This window comes from Pseudochaenichthys georgianus, chromosome 10 (genome assembly GCF_902827115.2).
Source record: "Pseudochaenichthys georgianus chromosome 10, fPseGeo1.2, whole genome shotgun sequence".
NCBI classification, from domain to species: domain Eukaryota; kingdom Metazoa; phylum Chordata; class Actinopteri; order Perciformes; family Channichthyidae; genus Pseudochaenichthys; species Pseudochaenichthys georgianus.
This window is the reverse complement of record NC_047512.1, coordinates 23,047,053-23,064,203: the sequence shown is the minus strand read 5'-3', so window position 1 is coordinate 23,064,203 and position 17,151 is coordinate 23,047,053. Positions and strand designations below refer to the sequence as shown.

Here is a 17,151-nt window from a genome sequence, read left to right as displayed (position 1 = left end):
ACCTTAATGCACTTTGTCGTACTAAGCCACCCAAACGGCACCACATACTCGCAACATAAACCGATTCATCACAGTGTAGGGGCCTCAACGGTCATCACACAAACGCTCAAATATACACAAGGTGGAGCAGAACACAGCTTGCTGTAAACATGCTTCTTTATTGACCTGTGTTTATCTTTACTCTTTCCAAGGAGGTCAGAGGTCAGGACTGGCTACTGGCAGCAGGAAGTAACAAGAATCTAGTAATGACTTTTAGTCAAGGACACTGTAACATAGAAGAGGAGACCTGAGATTTTAAATGAGATACTGGAAAGACCTGGGGGATAGAAAAACTGAAAGATAGGAACACCAATATACTGGTGATGAGTTAAGCACTCACATACTCATAAACTGACCCAAAACTCGCCGTCACAGTGTTTCAGGATAAATAAGGGCAAATATTGTATGGTATTGATTGGATGTACTTTTTTTTATAGAGCAGATAACAATGGTGTGGCAATACGATGGCATCTTTAAACACCTTTTAGCCAGGCATTAGATGAGACGGTCTCAATCAACATCATTAAAAGTCCAACACGGAAAAGATAGCTACCACAAAGACGGCAAATAGAACCTAGAACGTTAATCGTCTGAAGCAACCTGGTTTAAATGCAATGCAGGCACTTACATGTTCACCAGTAATCAGGACCATCCCTGGGATGTATCTACTTATCACACATTTTCTCAAGTAAAAAGATATGATTCTGATTGGCATCGTCATAAAAAAGGGATTTTAACTGATGGAAGTGACTCAAGATATAAACTGTAAACATTTCACACTGTGGGATATGACTGACAGGATTGGATTTGTTATAATCTATCTTTTTAAATATATGTATTATTTAAAGCTCATAGAATTATTGGTTTGGTTCTCAAATATCTTACAAGGACATGAACGGAATAGTGGCTGGATTTTTTTGCGATAAATATTTCTTGTGAACTATATCACCCTGCGGTTGCAAATGTGGAGAAGGTGCTCGGCTCTGCCCTGAACCAGAAGAAACATCAGGCACCTTGGAAGCACAGCCATACAGTAACTCAATCTAACAGAGCTATACATGGACAAGGTCATCTCAAAGTCTCCATTACATATTGGCCAACAGATTACATAATTGTAAGGCTGTATCCAAAGCGTTCCTTGTACTCTCTGGCAGACGATCAGTCACAGTGATCAAAGTGTTAGATGTGTTTCTTTGTTTCTGCTGCTTCATTTCAGCCCCCACAGAGTCAGTTATTAGAATACAATATATTATTATATAATATATTACATATGCTGGTAAACTAACAATTCCAGAGGTCCTCATGCACTGACAAAAAACCCTAAACATAACACACTGAGACAGAAAGTGATTATTTATATTGTGGAAAACAAAAACAGGCAGCCTTAGTAGGATAAGAAGGGTGTGAGTTTCTGTTATGAGGTGCGATTCTTGCCGTTTAGCTGCCTGCTGCATGAAAAGCCAAGAAAAATGATTTGCAAGCATGGAGTGTATGCAAACAGACAGACAGACAGGCTTTGTTAAGGAACAAGCAAACAGAAAATACTAACGAGACAGATAAACAACTCAACCCAGAGGAAGAACAAATACAACTACAGTAATTAGATCAGGCTGGGACTAAATGTGCACATATTTCTAAAGTGTAGGGGGTTTAAGTATGCACTCATACAGGGAAAGCAACCGACTAACATTAAATATCCATGATCAGTCAAATAAGTGCACTAGCTTCTGGAAGCAGACAACTGACCTTAGCGGAGAGAAAGAGACAATAGAAAGTGAAATTCTTTATGCAAATCAAGAAGAGTCCTCCCTCCCTCTCTGTCTCAATTCTCCATCCCTCCTGACTGAGCAGGTGGCGACGGTTATGATGCTGCAGTTGTTCTTGTTCGGGTTTGGGCACATTAAGATTCCACCGCGCTCTTCCTCCCCCTCTTTGTGTTCCTATCGTTTCCCTCCACCTACCCTCCCTCCCTCCCTCGCTCCCTTCTTTCTCTCTCATCCTTGCTCTCTCTCATGTTGTGTTTTGTTTGTGAGGATTGTGTGGGGAAAACTTTAAGAGTACAAAGCCACCTGTGTGGCGGCTGGGAGGGAAAGCGCCGTGGCCACCGGAGACATGTGCCGGGTCAGCCAGGGGTGGGCCGGCAGACAGGGCTGTTAGCTCGCTGGAACACGTTGGACCATGTCTCGCTCCGTCTCCAGGATCCTCCACGGAGGCTGCTGGGGCCTGTTAGCTGGAGAAACGCTGATGTTGCTAGCATCGATTAGTTTTCTGCTCGGCCTTGTGGCCTGTGGGACTCGCTGGCTGACTGATTGACTGACAGGCACAGTGACTGACTGCAAAAAGAAAAAATCCAATAATGCTTGGTAGATATCTTTTTGTATTGTATTACTTAGTTTATGCCATTTATCCTGCAGATAACTGTTGTCATTCATTTTGTGTATTCTATCCTCTAGGCACATCTGTATCGAGAGTTATGTACATGGCAATCATGAGATGAAAGCCACAGCATGTTTGGAGCATTGTGTAAGCACGCTATTCACAAAAACATAAACCTCAAATACTTGAAGTCTTCCTTTCCTATAATCACACCTTAGTTATTACCTTGACCTCTCAGACTTCATAGTTGTTCAGCTAGTGGAATCTGCACTCACCTTTAATTGGAAAGAGGTAGAGTCATTTTCAGTATGTGCGGTTGTGACTGCTTTTTAAAAAGGGTATGAAATAAGTTGTGTGACTGGCTGAGAAGATAACTAATTAATCCCTACTGTACACCATCTGTTATTCCACTTCACCCCTCTTTTTTTGCAAAAGACACTGCATGTGTAAACACCAAAATAAGGAGCAATGACTATGCACTGGTCATTGATCTGTTAAACACTCAAGCCCCGGTCTCTGATATCGCCATGACATCCTGTACACTGGGTTATCCCGTCTCTCCTGGAGACTATCTATAGTATATGCTGCATCATTCCAGGGTGTTGGAGCCATTTTAAGTATCAAAACAGCCTGCTGTTATCGTGACATCACAGAGGTGTTCCCCTATAATCATTGGGGTTCCACTGCTCCATTTCCTCGAATGAATGCTGTTATTTCAACCACTCAAACAAACCATGTGCTGTGAGGCAGCACTACGTGAATGACAGAGAGCGAGACGAAAGAGAGTCAAGGGGGCTGGTTAAGTGCACTGAGTGAGCGGCAGTAATCACAGCTCTGGTAAAAGCACTCCTTTGCTCTGTATAGTGTTCCTCAGAATGGGCCCACTCTCTGTCTGACTCTCTCTCTTGCTCTCTCTCCCTCTCTCTCTCCATTTCTCTCTCTGTCTGATAATAGCTCTCGATTGAATAATTGTGTGTTTGAATGGAGCTACGCTGCAGGGTGGAACCTGCAATCAGATACCGAGAACGCTCTCGCTGTCTCCATTCATACAAAGCCTCAGCAGCCTCTCCACACCCGGCCCTCCCTCTAGCCATAAGGTTCCAGCATGCGATCCTCAACCATCACCCCTCCACTTGTTTTTTCCTACACACAGCCCACTCTACACTGCTAGTGAGTGCCGGGGTCAATAACAGCTGTGTGCCGTGCTGTAATTGATGTCATCATTTCAATTTGAGCTGATTACAGTTGAGAGCTGCTTATCGTGTGACCCGGGGTGGAATAACACACTGTAGGGCCCACTGAGCTACCACGCCTGACCAAGCTAAAGTGCCGGGCTGGCAGAATGGATGGATGAGTTGGCTCCGCCTGCAGGCCTGCCTTCTCTATTGACTCTTAATGTGGAGGTAATGACTGAGTGTATTCAAGGAGCAGGGCTGGCACGACACGCGTTGGTGCCGCTGGCATTTAGTGTAGTTCTGGGGCTGTAACTGTGATTGGCCGGCCCCCCTGTCAACACTCTCCCATGATTAAGCCCTCTGCTGGCACAGCACTGGGTGTACAGTGTGTGTGCATAGCCTGCACGCGTGTTTAGTGGCTCTGTAATGTTAAGTAGCTTTACAACCTCCCTAATTAAATACATTTCACAATAACAACCTAATTGTATTAAATTAATATGTAAACAAATATTTTTAGTATTGGCAAAAAAGTGCCATCGAGCAGCCACCCACTGAAAGAAAATAAACAAAACACCTGTCAATGCTTTGGCATTTCTCCTTGTTGTTAAATCCTTTCACTGAAAACACCAAAATAACACTGCCGCCTTCCAGCATTCCTGCTGTGCACTAATAACACACATGAACCGACTGAAGCACGCAGCCATATATAAATATCAGAAAATACAAAGGGCAACACCTCTACAGGATCAGGGATAATTACCTTAAAAATATGATGATGCCCATACCATGCAAAGAGCAGGCATAAAACATCACCTAGTTAGTAAGATATAGGTGTAGCTTCTTGGCAATACCCTGAACCCTCAACACCAGGTGTCTGATCAACACTTGGGAGCAGAGCTGCAGCTAAAAACAGACAAAGACTGCTCACTAAAGGAACACCGTCTCTTGCTGTCTCTTTCTTTTTTTGCCGTAGCTTGGAAACTGTGGGTGTTGGGGAGCAAAAAGCTGTCTGCCACATTCTTTTTCTCTCTTTCTCTGTCATTTTCCTGACTCTTTAATACCATCATTAGGAGAGCTCTCCTGCTTGCTGCTTCCGCTGCTGGCCAAGAAACACAAGACTGAGCAAGAGCGAGGGAAAAGAGAGGTGGAGACACGGAGGGAAATGTGTGCACAGGTTTTTGTCATATAGTGAGGTAAATATGGTCCACATATCTGGGGCTACAGTATCTGTAAATGCTGTGTGTTTTCAGCATTCCCACTTTAGCAAAGGTGTGCAGCTGTATCAACACGTGTCCTATCTGTCTTCCAGGTGTGCACGCACCTGGATTTTAGGAGTAAACCCTCAAATTTGGGGCAACGCACTTCCTCTGTTACAAAGTGTGGGCCATGAAGATCACTTCTCATCCAGCTGGATCTCATTTCTGATCTGCATGCACGCCTATCAGCTCCACAGACCTGTGTGACCCTCTGTTCCCACGGTAACCTGAGGCTGCCCTACCATTTGTCAGATCTCACTGATTATCTCAGGTGCTGCGGCCCGGCTGGACGACAGGAAGCCTCACACAGGAATTAGAGATGTGTGGACGTGCAGCACTGCAATCAGAGTATGTGTTGATGTGAATGTGTCAACAGGTAAAGTATGTTAATTATTTTAATTAACAGCTTAAACATTATGACTGTATTTTTCTGTTAATTACATTGGGGGTAATTTAAGGATATTTAAGACTATTGCACTGCTCATATCTAAAACTAATCGCTATCCACAGAATCTGTGTTTCTTCACCTTGTTAAATCATGACTGTGAACATAAGAACATGTTCTGACTCTGGTAGTTAACATGATTAATAACCAATAGAAGTACTTACTTTTATATCAATGCCAAAAAACCTTAAATAGGCATGTTTCTCAAAATGTATTCAATGAGAAATAGTGAAATTCCAAAGTGAAAATGAAAGCATCCCTGAGTGAGTGTGACAGCATTGTAAGCACACTGTGTACAGCAGGGCTATTCAATTGGCCCCAGGGTGATATTTACTGGCCCTTGGAGTATAATGTTCTCCACATCTCTGCGTGAATGATTAGATCATTTCACCTAAATTAAATCAAATTAAATGATGTTGATGGTTAAGTTAGCTTCACATGTAGGCCTACTGAGTTCTGAACGTGCCATTAAGATCTATAAAGGCCTTGGGGCTATGTTGTTGATTTAATTAAACACAATATATGCATTCCACTATGCTGTTGTAGTATTTACTGTATCTGAAGCTCTTAATATGATTGCTCATATTTCAAGCCATCTTTTCCCCGGCCCCTTGCTTTGGATCATTTTCATTAACCGGCCCCATTCCAAACTAATTGAATAGCCCTGGTGTACAGTGTGACAGTCCCCACTTAACTCATTATTATTATAACGAATTATTGAGCAAGGAGAAATGAAATGGCACTAATTTTGTAATTCCCATCACTATGTCTCAGTTTCTTCTAGAAAAGAGAAAAGCAGTAGCTCTGCTGACACTCAACATTCCACATAAGACACACACATGAATGCACCTGACCTCACACCCACATGTGTACAAAATCAAGGCCAACACAGCTAACATCCCCCACATCCCTGAACAAATACTGTAGGTGAGGCTGAAGGAAAGGCCACAAGTGGGGACAGAGGTTCAGACACACACATACTGTACATGCCTGTATGTGATCACATGGAAGTTCAGGAATTGAAGATCTTGGTACGTTCTGTGATGTCTTAAAATCCACTCAGAAAATCTGAATTCATCCTCGCAGGTGAGTCTCAAAATACAGCCCTGAGAAGATATTACCTTTTTTCAGAATTTCACACCTTATTCATCCCAAAGCATTACGAAAATAACATTGGGTTCTGAAAGGTTTCATTACCTTTAAGGCTAAAATGAACATTAACGGAATGTTGTTAAATAACAGTAAAGTTATCAGAAACACATCTGATAATTAATGAACTTTAGGCCTGTATCCAACAGGCAAGCCGCCCTTCACTTTGCATCAATATAGCAGAGGAGGAACTTAGTGTTAGACCAAAAACATGATCCGCGAAAATTTTCATCACTTCAAACCCTTTATATCATTGTACCATGGGGCGTAGGAAGCAATCCTGAATGTGGGGGGGACATTTTTAACGGGGGGTGTGGGGGATCCTCCACCACTAAAAAAAAAATAGATTTCCTGTATTCTGGTGCATTTTAAGCAGGTGGTTTGATACTTTTATGTGGCTATACTAGCATGAGGGAAATGATGGGTGACATTTTGTAATTTCATCCAGTAGAAAGAAAGGAAACATATTTGATTATTAATTCAGAGCCGTCTTTGAATTAATAAAAAGCAGTTTAAAATGCCCATTTTTTGTACATTTATATACAACAATAAATATTTGTGAGTGCATTGAGAGATATTGTTGTGGAGAGTCATTTATATATAAATCGCAAAATACAGTTGTGAATCCTTCTGTGAGCATTTATTAATATTGAGACTGATCTGACTCCATACTGATGTTAAGTTCACCTAGGAATGGTAATCATTGACTTACATGTTCAAATAAATGTTGCTCTTCTGTCTATATTGGTCATATGATGCCCCTTGACTGAAATGTTTCCTGTTCAATATCCCCACTGATTTCCTTACAATTCTGGGATGAGAGTCCACATCACAATTTACTCTAAACTGTCATATCCCTTTCATCACTCACCTCAGCAACGGACCTCTCTCCACTGTCCCTGTGTTCTGCCTCTGACTCACTCTCAAGCGCCTAGATGTCAAGAGAGGTGGTGAAGTGATCATTATTGATTGAGCAGGATACTCTTCACATTGAATCATAACAAGTCATACTGAATGTAAATATAACTGACTCTAAAGTAAGTCCCAGTCTGGGACATTGGACATTTTGAAGACTCAAAGTCCCAAGCAGTAGAATATTAGCTAGTCTATGTAATGAGCACAGAAAATAAATAGTTAACTGATACTGGGATGGAAATGGCCTATACGGACTCAGTAAAAACATAAACAACACACAAAAAGCTTCTGAATGATAAGAAGTATAATTAAAACATAATGCACATTATCATTGTGAGAGAGAGTACCGAAGTTAAAGAACTCAGAAAATAATCTCTCATCGAACTAGAGGCTCCAGTCAAACACACTGACTGCGTCTCTACATGTACATCATGGTGTTTACATGAGCACAGAGAGATCGATTTATTCATGTTCCCTGTTTACATGATAAATACTAGTAACCTGGCATTTCGATGCCTTTTCTCAAGTAAACTATTCAGTATTTGTATCTCTGTCATGACATAAAGACGAAACTCCTCTCCAGAAGTGAGACGCTTTTGCCGCCGCCGCCATCACTGTTAACTGATTAACTGCTACCAGCTGATGACTTACTTTCCTCTTCTTTGAAATTGTTTCTTATGTCCATGTTGTCTGGGGGAGAAAACATATCAAACCAAGAGATCGTCAGCTTTGATTTTCACTGTATTAACCATTTCCTGAACACTTACCTCTGCTACCGGCATCGCTTCATACAACAGATCTGAGCTGTCCAACTATAACAACACTCATTGAACATGCGCGCGCTATGGGAGAATCTACCTTGGTACAAAGTAGCAGTGAAAACATGGTACGGAGTTTCATTGATTTGGGCATTCTCTCAATAAGCAAGTGGAATGGATTTGATAGTGAAGCACTGACACAGCGCTCTACAAAGTGCGGCGAGTGGGATAGGCCGATTCACGGACTTTCCACATGGTAAAAGTGAGGGGGTCTAAACTAATCATTTGAAAAAGTGGGGGGGACTTGTCCCACCCTCATATAATGGCTGCGACGCCCATGCATTGTACTACAGCATTTGTACATAATAAACTATTGACAAAGTGTTTTTCGCAGCTGCTGTTTGACACATGGGAAAATTGTTGATAAGAATATTAGAATGATTTGACCCAGCATGCACAAAACAAGGACCCTAAAACCAAAGCAGCTAAATAGAATTCAGCCATCTACAAGGAAGCATTCAAACCAATATTTGTTCACAGACACTGCACACCCAAACATTCACATATGAAGTGGAAACCTCCCAAGCTTATGAGATTTTATTTTTGTTTGATTCATGCTATTCTGCACTCAGCACACACAAACGCACAGTCTCAGCGGCAGTTAATTTCATCAGCACTGCACTGATGTAGGACACACACACACAGTGTGCTGCCTTCCTTTCAACCATCCAGAAAACTAACCAGCTGATCACAGCTTCTGTTCACATAAATCCAATTCCCTCCAAAGGTCATTTGTCCATTCAAAGATGTTCATTTTTGCCATGCGCTCCCTCGTGCTCTCTTATTTATTCTGGTCATTTGTTACTTGTTGAAATCTATACTCTTTGCCCTCTTTATGTTCCCCTCCTTTGCCTCTTTATTGTTATTTTCTTGTATTTTGGTTTGAACCCTATCTGGCCCTGTCTCCGCTTGCTTTCTCTTCTTCCCCTCATCACACACCCTGGATTGCAGCCAGGAAGAGGTTCTTGGCTGGAAATGGCAACCCAGGGCAGAAAAGGCTCCGACCAGGTGGCCGGGTCACTGAGGAAGGGGCACAGCGGGACAGGGCGGGACTATGTGGCTCTGCTGGATTTGAACAGGCAGATGTGGGCAGAGCTGATAGGCAGAGTCTGACAGAGCTTGGCTGTGTTCCTTGCCTAAGGAGGCTGTAAGAATTGATTAGTAATGACATGAGTTGTTCAGGGGCGTGGAGAAACAAATTAAATATAAGTGGACAGCACTAATGTGATAATTACAAGGGTTGTGTGATTATTTGGTGTGGCTATGACAGCGCAGATGTCAATAATGTTTGTCTTGTACATTTGCATTGTGACAATATTATTTTACTCATCAGCAGTCACAATCAAATGATAAGAGATTACATTTTAAAACAGCCTAAAGAAACATGATTTATTAAAATGATAGGTACATATTTGTTAGCATTTATTAGAAACAATGCTCATAATCTCTTTTGGCCCTTTTTATTATTTTTCAATTTTCTGTTTGAAAAATGGTTGAAAGACGGTGAAAAAAAAAGAGAATTTGTGATTAAAAGACAATCATCTAAGATACCAACTTGATTCACGAAACTATGAATATATGCATGTGTGTCCATCCTAGTGCATGATTGAAACAACATTGAACACATTGTTTCAACGCACAACCACTGGACAAAAAACTCTATAGGTTACCTTTAAGAATGCATTTATGCAGATAAGAAAGACTGAGGATGCTGTGTCCCATCTATTTAATATGAGTCACATTGAGAATTTCAATATGGATGGGAAGGATGACTAACCAACACAACACATACAGTTCACAAAGGCATGAGTATCATTTGATGTAAGACAGACTTGAAAGCGTGTCCTTATCCTTAAAAATCCTGGCATGCCTTGCAGTGCAGTCAGACTGGGACGATCTGTTATCTATAACACTTTGAGCAACCTTTCCTAGAAATTGCCAATAGGCCTTGGAACGACAGGCTGAAGCAAGCGGCAGTGAGTTGCTGCCGGCTGGTGTCAGGCTAAGTGGGCATGTCAGGCCTGTGCCTGGCTCCCTGCCTGCTCTCAGCTGCTCTGTCCCCTGTGTCCTCAACCCTAAACGGATCCAGTCGCTGCTACTCAGTTCCAGTGGTGGGCTGATTTGGATGACTAATTAACACTTTTCCTAATGAGAGGAACTCCTCCCCTCATTCCCTGTACACATCATTTTGCCCATTTTTACTCCTATTTACTGGCCTTTCCCCCCCTGCGGCTTATCTCTCTCACTTGTCGCTTCCACCTCTTCCTCGGGCACACTGGTCTTCATCTTTCTGCATCCTCTCATCTCAGCAGTGCACATTCTTCACACGGCCAATGTCTCACTTCCCTCTCTTGCTGACGGCCATTCACCAACTGTTTGCCATCTCTTTTCCCATCCTCTATTCATCGTCAGCTCTTTTAAAAGCATTTACAATTCAGGCTCTTTGAACAACTGTTGTACAACCAAAATATGTTACAGTGGCAACCTCAATTCAAATGCTGTTTTTGTGTCTGCTATTTGTCCAGTCCTTCAGCATTCATGTCTAGTGAAAAGGACAAGCATATTAACTTATCCATGGACAATCAGATGAATCCTTTAATAATACCATCACCCTTTTACCTGCACACCAGAGTGATGAAAAAATAACTCTAGGTATTTACCCACTTCAGCCTCTTAGGACTCTGAGCTGTGAAGTTAACCTGAAAGACTGACCAAGGAGGACAGGGGTCAAAGGGCAACAATCTCTTGCCTTTTTATACACAGCATTCCTCCCTGCAAAACAGCTAGCATCCTCTGCTCTCTTGTATGCCCTCATGTCCTTCTGTCCACAGCGAGCTTAGTGAACACTACAGCATCTGACAGATAACAGGTAACACAGGTTGTCCACTCACCAGGCCGTCACAGTTGCTGATAGCAACAGATGCTTCTGGTGTGTCTGCGATGTCCCCAACGTACAAGCATTCATCGTGGAGAGGCTCAGAGTGCCGGGCACTGTCGCTGTCATCATGCCACTCCATCTTGGCTCCGGGGGCCACCAGCCTGGCATTGTGGCGCAGGCGCAGATGGAACTCCCGGCCAAAGATTGTGACGTTGTAGTAAAGCCTTCCCTGAAAGGCCCCTGGCTCTCCTTTTGGTCCTTCCCACTCATCATTGCCTACTCCTACCTCCCTCTTCCGGCGCCTACGGGACTGCCCTCCTGCCATGTGGCCAGCCGAGACGGCATGTGACAGGAAGCGGCCCTCTGCGTCCACACTGATCGGCCTCACCAGTCCATACTCCCCCAGGACATGCTGCAGGGAGTCTGGGAACAGGAATATAAAGGGGAGGGAAGTGGGAGGGAAGTGGGAGAGACAGGAGAGCATTAGAGCGGGACAGGTGAGAGAGATTGTTATTTTGGTTGAGTAAGAAGATTGGAAAATGTGGAAAACAGGAGGAAGGAAGAACATTGGAGTTTTAAGATAAGAGAAGTCAACCACAGGATGGAGAAAATGAGGAATCATGAGTGGAGTGGGCATAGGGGGGTGGGAAAAGAGGTAAGGCGGAAAAATAAAGGATTAGAGAAATGTCAAGCATGCCATGGAATTATGTATTCCTTATTCTGCGTCACAGGAAACACACACAACAACAAAATATAAGCAGTAACCTTTAACACACACGCACGCGCAAACACACGCGCACACAGGAGCACAGCCCCACCCATGAACCCAGAGGCGACCCCGGTGCTCGGCAGTGCGCGTTTGGAAACGCAGCCTCAGCAGTGCGCGCTGCGCTCCTGACACCTTCTGTGCCCTTCTACCGTCAACAGGAAAGCCAGTACAAGATCAAGGTGCTAATTGCGGCTTTCTCACGCTGTTTTCTCACCGTCAGGCTGCTCGATCCGAGAGAAGTGATTTCAATAACCTCTACACTAAATGAATATAAAAAGGAAAACAAATTATCCTAAAACGCGCTTTTAATAAATAGGCCATGATCCACATGCTTATCCTGTCATCATTATCATTATAATCTTTAAATACGTGATAAATAATGCACTAATGACACCTAAAGTAAATGTATGCGTCCGACATTGCCTTGGATTAAACAACATTTCATGTGACAGTGACAACACGTGCATTTTTTTTAAGCGACCTGACACACACACACACACACACACACACACACACACACACACACACACACACACACACACACCACACACACACACACACACACACACACACACACACACACACACACACACACACACACATACATACATACATAATACACACACATAAACACACACAGGGCACTTAAAGGTGTCAATTCCATCAGAAACAGAGAGACACAGAGAGTTATGCTAACAGCTTATTTGTGGTCCTCGCATGCACTTGATATTGTATTATTATTATTATTTGGTTATTTAACTGTCAGATTTAATTTAAAGTTTGCAGACTGATAAAACCTAACACACGCTGTTAATATTTCTTGAGCCCCAGCTGTCAAAGGGATGATTTGATAATAGTGTGATCAATAGGCTGACATCCGACTCCAGCGTCCTGTGAGAGATCGATAGATGCGACAGCGGCAGAATCAGATAATGTTAGGCTACTTCCCTGCAAAACCCGACAGTAAACCCGTGCATCTGATGCCCTTTTACACTCCAGATAACATTATCCCCATAGTGGGAGAAAGAAAATCACAACACTGCTTGCACGGCGGAGGGGAAGACCATTCAAACACCACAGCAGGACGCACAGAAGTTGCAAATGCTTCCTTCAATGTTGTTTGCAAAAGCTGCAAAAAGCATGCCAACATTAAACCCAAGCAGGATAAACCGGACAGTGTTTTTGCCGTTTCGTTGAGCTTCAGACTTCCAGAGAGCGCACGAAGAGCCCGGACAGATAAGAGATCAGCAGATACGTAGAACAACATAAACACTGACCACGTTAAATTGTAGCCTACTGTACGTACCAACGCTACTGGCGATGTAAAGGCCGCTGGTGTGCAGCAGAAAGGCCGGTAGAATAATTAGGACAGTAAATCCATGCGAGAGACCCATGGCAGCTCCGAACTGCGCAGGTGAGAGAGTGGGACTCCGGGCTCCAGTGTGGTGAAGTTCCCCGCCTGGCGCGACCAGCCACGCCACGACAGCAACAGCACAGCAGCCCGCAACTAGACTGCCAAGTGCACCGGGAGAGACGGAGCTCTCCTCCCCTCTCTCTCTCCTCCTCTCTGCCGAGGTCTCTCTCTCTCTCTTACTCTCTCTCTCCCACTCACACACTCTCACTCAACTCTCCTCCTCTCTTTCCTCATCTATGTCTCGTTTTCTCTCAACTCCTCACTCACAATGCCCCCCCACTCTCAGCTTTAGTGCTCTGACAACTCCCCGACTCTGTACAGACACACACACACACACACACACACACACACACACACACACACACACACACACACACACACACACACACACACACACACACACACACACACACACACACACACACACACACACACACACACACACACACACACACACACACACACACACACACACACACACACACACACACACACACACACACACACACACACACACACACACTCAGACTCTCACGCACACACGGACCGGGCACCGGGCGCCCACACACTCTGCTGTGAGATGAGAGGATATTTCAGAGAGGACTGACTGGCCCGCTGACAGCTCACATTGACAAGAATTGCAATGAAATTAACTAACAATATGCTTTATCACACCTCCAGCGTGTGGCAGGATGCAAACGTGATTTGTTTGTGCAACTTGGGCAACTCTTTCTGTTATGAAAACTACTGTTCAACTCTCCCCTCCGCTGGTCCCTGATGTGCTGCATACACTTTCAATGTCCCGTCAAGCGTCATGGGTTGGAGAGCAGCAGCGCCCCGTGTGGTTCACTGGAGGAAACTGTCAGTTTTGCAGGGCCCAAGGGTCCAATTTACAGACTGGCCCTAACCTGCTTGCCCTCATTTAACACACCATTTACTCCTTTTGACCACTAATCTTATATTGTTGCACACACTGATCAGCTGCATAAGGCCAACAACTTATTTAAACAGGCCGCATTATCTTTTCAGAAATGATTCCGCTTTTTCATCTCTTTTCTTTTAAAATTAATATAATATAAATACTGCATATTATAGGGACTATGAAAACACAACAAATCACAAATACCTATCAGTAAAGTAATTCCAAAATAAAGTATTAGGTGAGTAAGTAAGAATTTCTGATTTCATTTATAGTCTTTGGTGTCCGTTTTCACTATTAGCTTGCAGCCGTCTGCAAAAACCAGCCTGACCAATAGGTCGATTGTTCAGCAGCTTATTACGACCTATAGTCACGTTTTAATGTTTAGCACTTCTAGTGGTCATGTAAGAAACAACAATTTACGGCATATGGGCGTATTCTGTTGACTGCAAACGCTGCGGAGGGTCGTATATTCACAAATAACCCTCTCTGGAAAATCCTAAATTGTAGAATAGTTTGGACATTAAAATGCTTTTTGATTTGATTTCTAGCGAGAAGTGTATTGTACTTTTAGAATCCACGTCCAGTGGATGTGTAGGATCTATAGTTGTATAGATATTACGAAGATGATTTGAGGTCTCGCCAGGAGAACGTGTATATGCTATGTCTTTCCCCTATTCATTTCTATTGACGGCAGCGTCCATGTAAAGTTAGCGTCAACCCTCACAGGGTGAAAACAGTATTTCCGGTCTCAAAGTTTTCAAAATAGAACCAGAAGTATTCCCCTCACTGTCAAATTATTACACAGTGATATCTGCAATACTCATCCACTAAAAAACATCAGTTTATCCTTGTTAATTACACAACATTGATTGGTTTAAATTGTGTAAAATGCTTTTGTGTTTTTAACCTGCGATTCTGAGAAACAAATAGTTTTTTCGGAGTTTAGGATGGCCGAAGACATTACACTACCCATAATCCTCAGCTATAGTTTGGGACTACACCATCCGCTTTGCTTGACAAACCCCGTGATTAATCCTCAAGCTCTGTGATTGGATGTTGGAGTGGCAGTGCGCCAAGGTTACACTGGGCGTCAAACAGCTCTTTGAAATGGAATGAAACCACGGCAGGCTATCCAAAACTGGACTCGAACGAGTCCACCCCCACCCCAGAACTGGCTAATTGTTCTATGGCACGTCTCTACTGGGAATTGTAGTTTCAAAAGACGTTTTCGTATTTCCCATTATTAGAAGTTGCCAGTATTAAACTGTGTACATCCCTGGAGGTTTAGGGGATGGGAAACACATTGGTGTTATCAAATTTAAATCATATAATTAATCAATGGGTGAAAATTGCTTGTGTCCATAATGGGCAGTATTAATACCCACATGACAGCTAATCGATCATCTTAAGATAAGATAAGATATACTTTATTGATCCCAAGTTGGGAAATCTTTTTGTTACAGCAGCATGTACAACATGCAATTTAGTGTTACTTTGTAATTCTACTCCACTACAATTCAGAGGTATTTTTACTCCACTACATTTATTTAAGTTACTTTAAGTGCAAATTCTGATTAATGATGTGAAATATAAACCTTAAAGCAGACTGTAGTTACACCTGAGTAAAATGCAGGGAAGGTGATTGTCAAGTGCCAAAATAAACTTTGCAATATTAGACCTTAAGTACTTTGTCAGGCTTAATATTTATCTGTAGATTCCCACCAAAGTTTTTTTCTTATTCAAAAGAAGACCTTAACTTAAAGTATTCTTTAATGTTTGAATAGAGCCTTATTAGTTTGTTTGTTTTGCACATCCTCCTATAAATATCTTTGGACGTCCTGCACTAGCTGTTTTATTGTAGAGATCACTACAGTATCTTCTTGATATTTTATATTTTATATTTCTATCATTGACCTTCTACTACTAAAGGCTACTACTAAAAATGTTTAGTATTGGTACTAAGTCAATACCGGTACCTGATTGGACGGTATCGGTATACTGTTAAGCCGCTGGACAAACAGTGCTGCTATCGGTATATGTGTTACGTCTACTTCCTTAGTTTAACTTTAAACCATTCTGGTTGGTTGGGAACCCTCATCCCGTGTGATGTATCCGGTTTGAGACCCCTCTGATTGGCCACTGTAAATGCCACTCGACATCTCTCTCAACAGCGCTCTTATTATTGTTGTGAGTAGTGATGGGAATTATGGCTCGTTTAAGGGAGCCAGATCTTATGGTTCCGTTCCTTTCAAAGAGCCATTCAAAAGAGCCATTTTTTTTTTTAAAGGGAGCGGGGTTACTAGGTTTATCTGCGAAATAATCACCAGGATAATGATTGACTGTATTGCCAGACCTAATGTCAATAATCTGCATTGTAAACATGACACAAGGTGGCGCCATATCCATGTCATCACGTCAGTGAATGTACTACTTTGAATGTACCCTCTGTAGCCTATGTATAAAGTCAATAAAGTTGCCTTGCCTTGAATGAAATTCACGCAACTCTTAAATATTAGATGCTGTGTTTTTAAGTGGCGATGGAAATTATTTGTTGATCCTGCTTTAAAGAATATTTTTGCCTTTACAAATTGTGCGCTTTATCACTGCCTGGGTTTTGGTTGAAGTGCATCTAAATGCTGCTGCGTTTTCGCGTTTGGCTCATTTTCCATCCGAAAAACACGTTGTCTACCTGTCCTGTACCACTTGTTATGACTTCTCTCTCTGGCGTATTCCGTTAAGACCCACCCCATCTCACTCCTCGTGCTGAAACCTATGACTGAAACCTACCAGAGTAGGGGTGGATCTTCACAGCATACGTTTGGGGAACAAAATCAAGCTTTTTAAAAGGCGAGTGGATTTTGGCAGGCAGTGAGTGCGGACCAACGATTGAACGACAAAAAGAACGGCTCTCTCCAAGCACGACTCGGTTCCCATTCGTTCGTACCAAAGAGCAAAAGAATCGGCTCGTTCGCGACCGACACATCACTAGTTGTGA

General features: G+C 42.8%; 1 protein-coding gene across 2 annotated transcripts in view; it reads right to left on the bottom strand.

Annotated features, from left to right (window-relative positions):
- The window catches only part of LOC117454267 (A disintegrin and metalloproteinase with thrombospondin motifs 2-like), a 128,088-nt gene extending 114,743 nt beyond the window's left edge, over nt 1-13,345 (bottom strand). For both annotated transcript variants that reach the window (XM_034093439.1, XM_034093440.1), the window contains exons 1-2: nt 13,127-13,345; nt 11,065-11,474 (exon numbers count right to left, since the gene is read on the bottom strand). In XM_034093439.1, the coding sequence (XP_033949330.1) occupies nt 11,065-11,474; nt 13,127-13,214 (498 nt within the window). In that variant the 5' untranslated portion in view covers nt 13,215-13,345. The remainder of the gene's footprint in view (nt 1-11,064; nt 11,475-13,126) is intronic.
- Nucleotides 13,346-17,151: the final 3,806 nt, after the last annotated feature.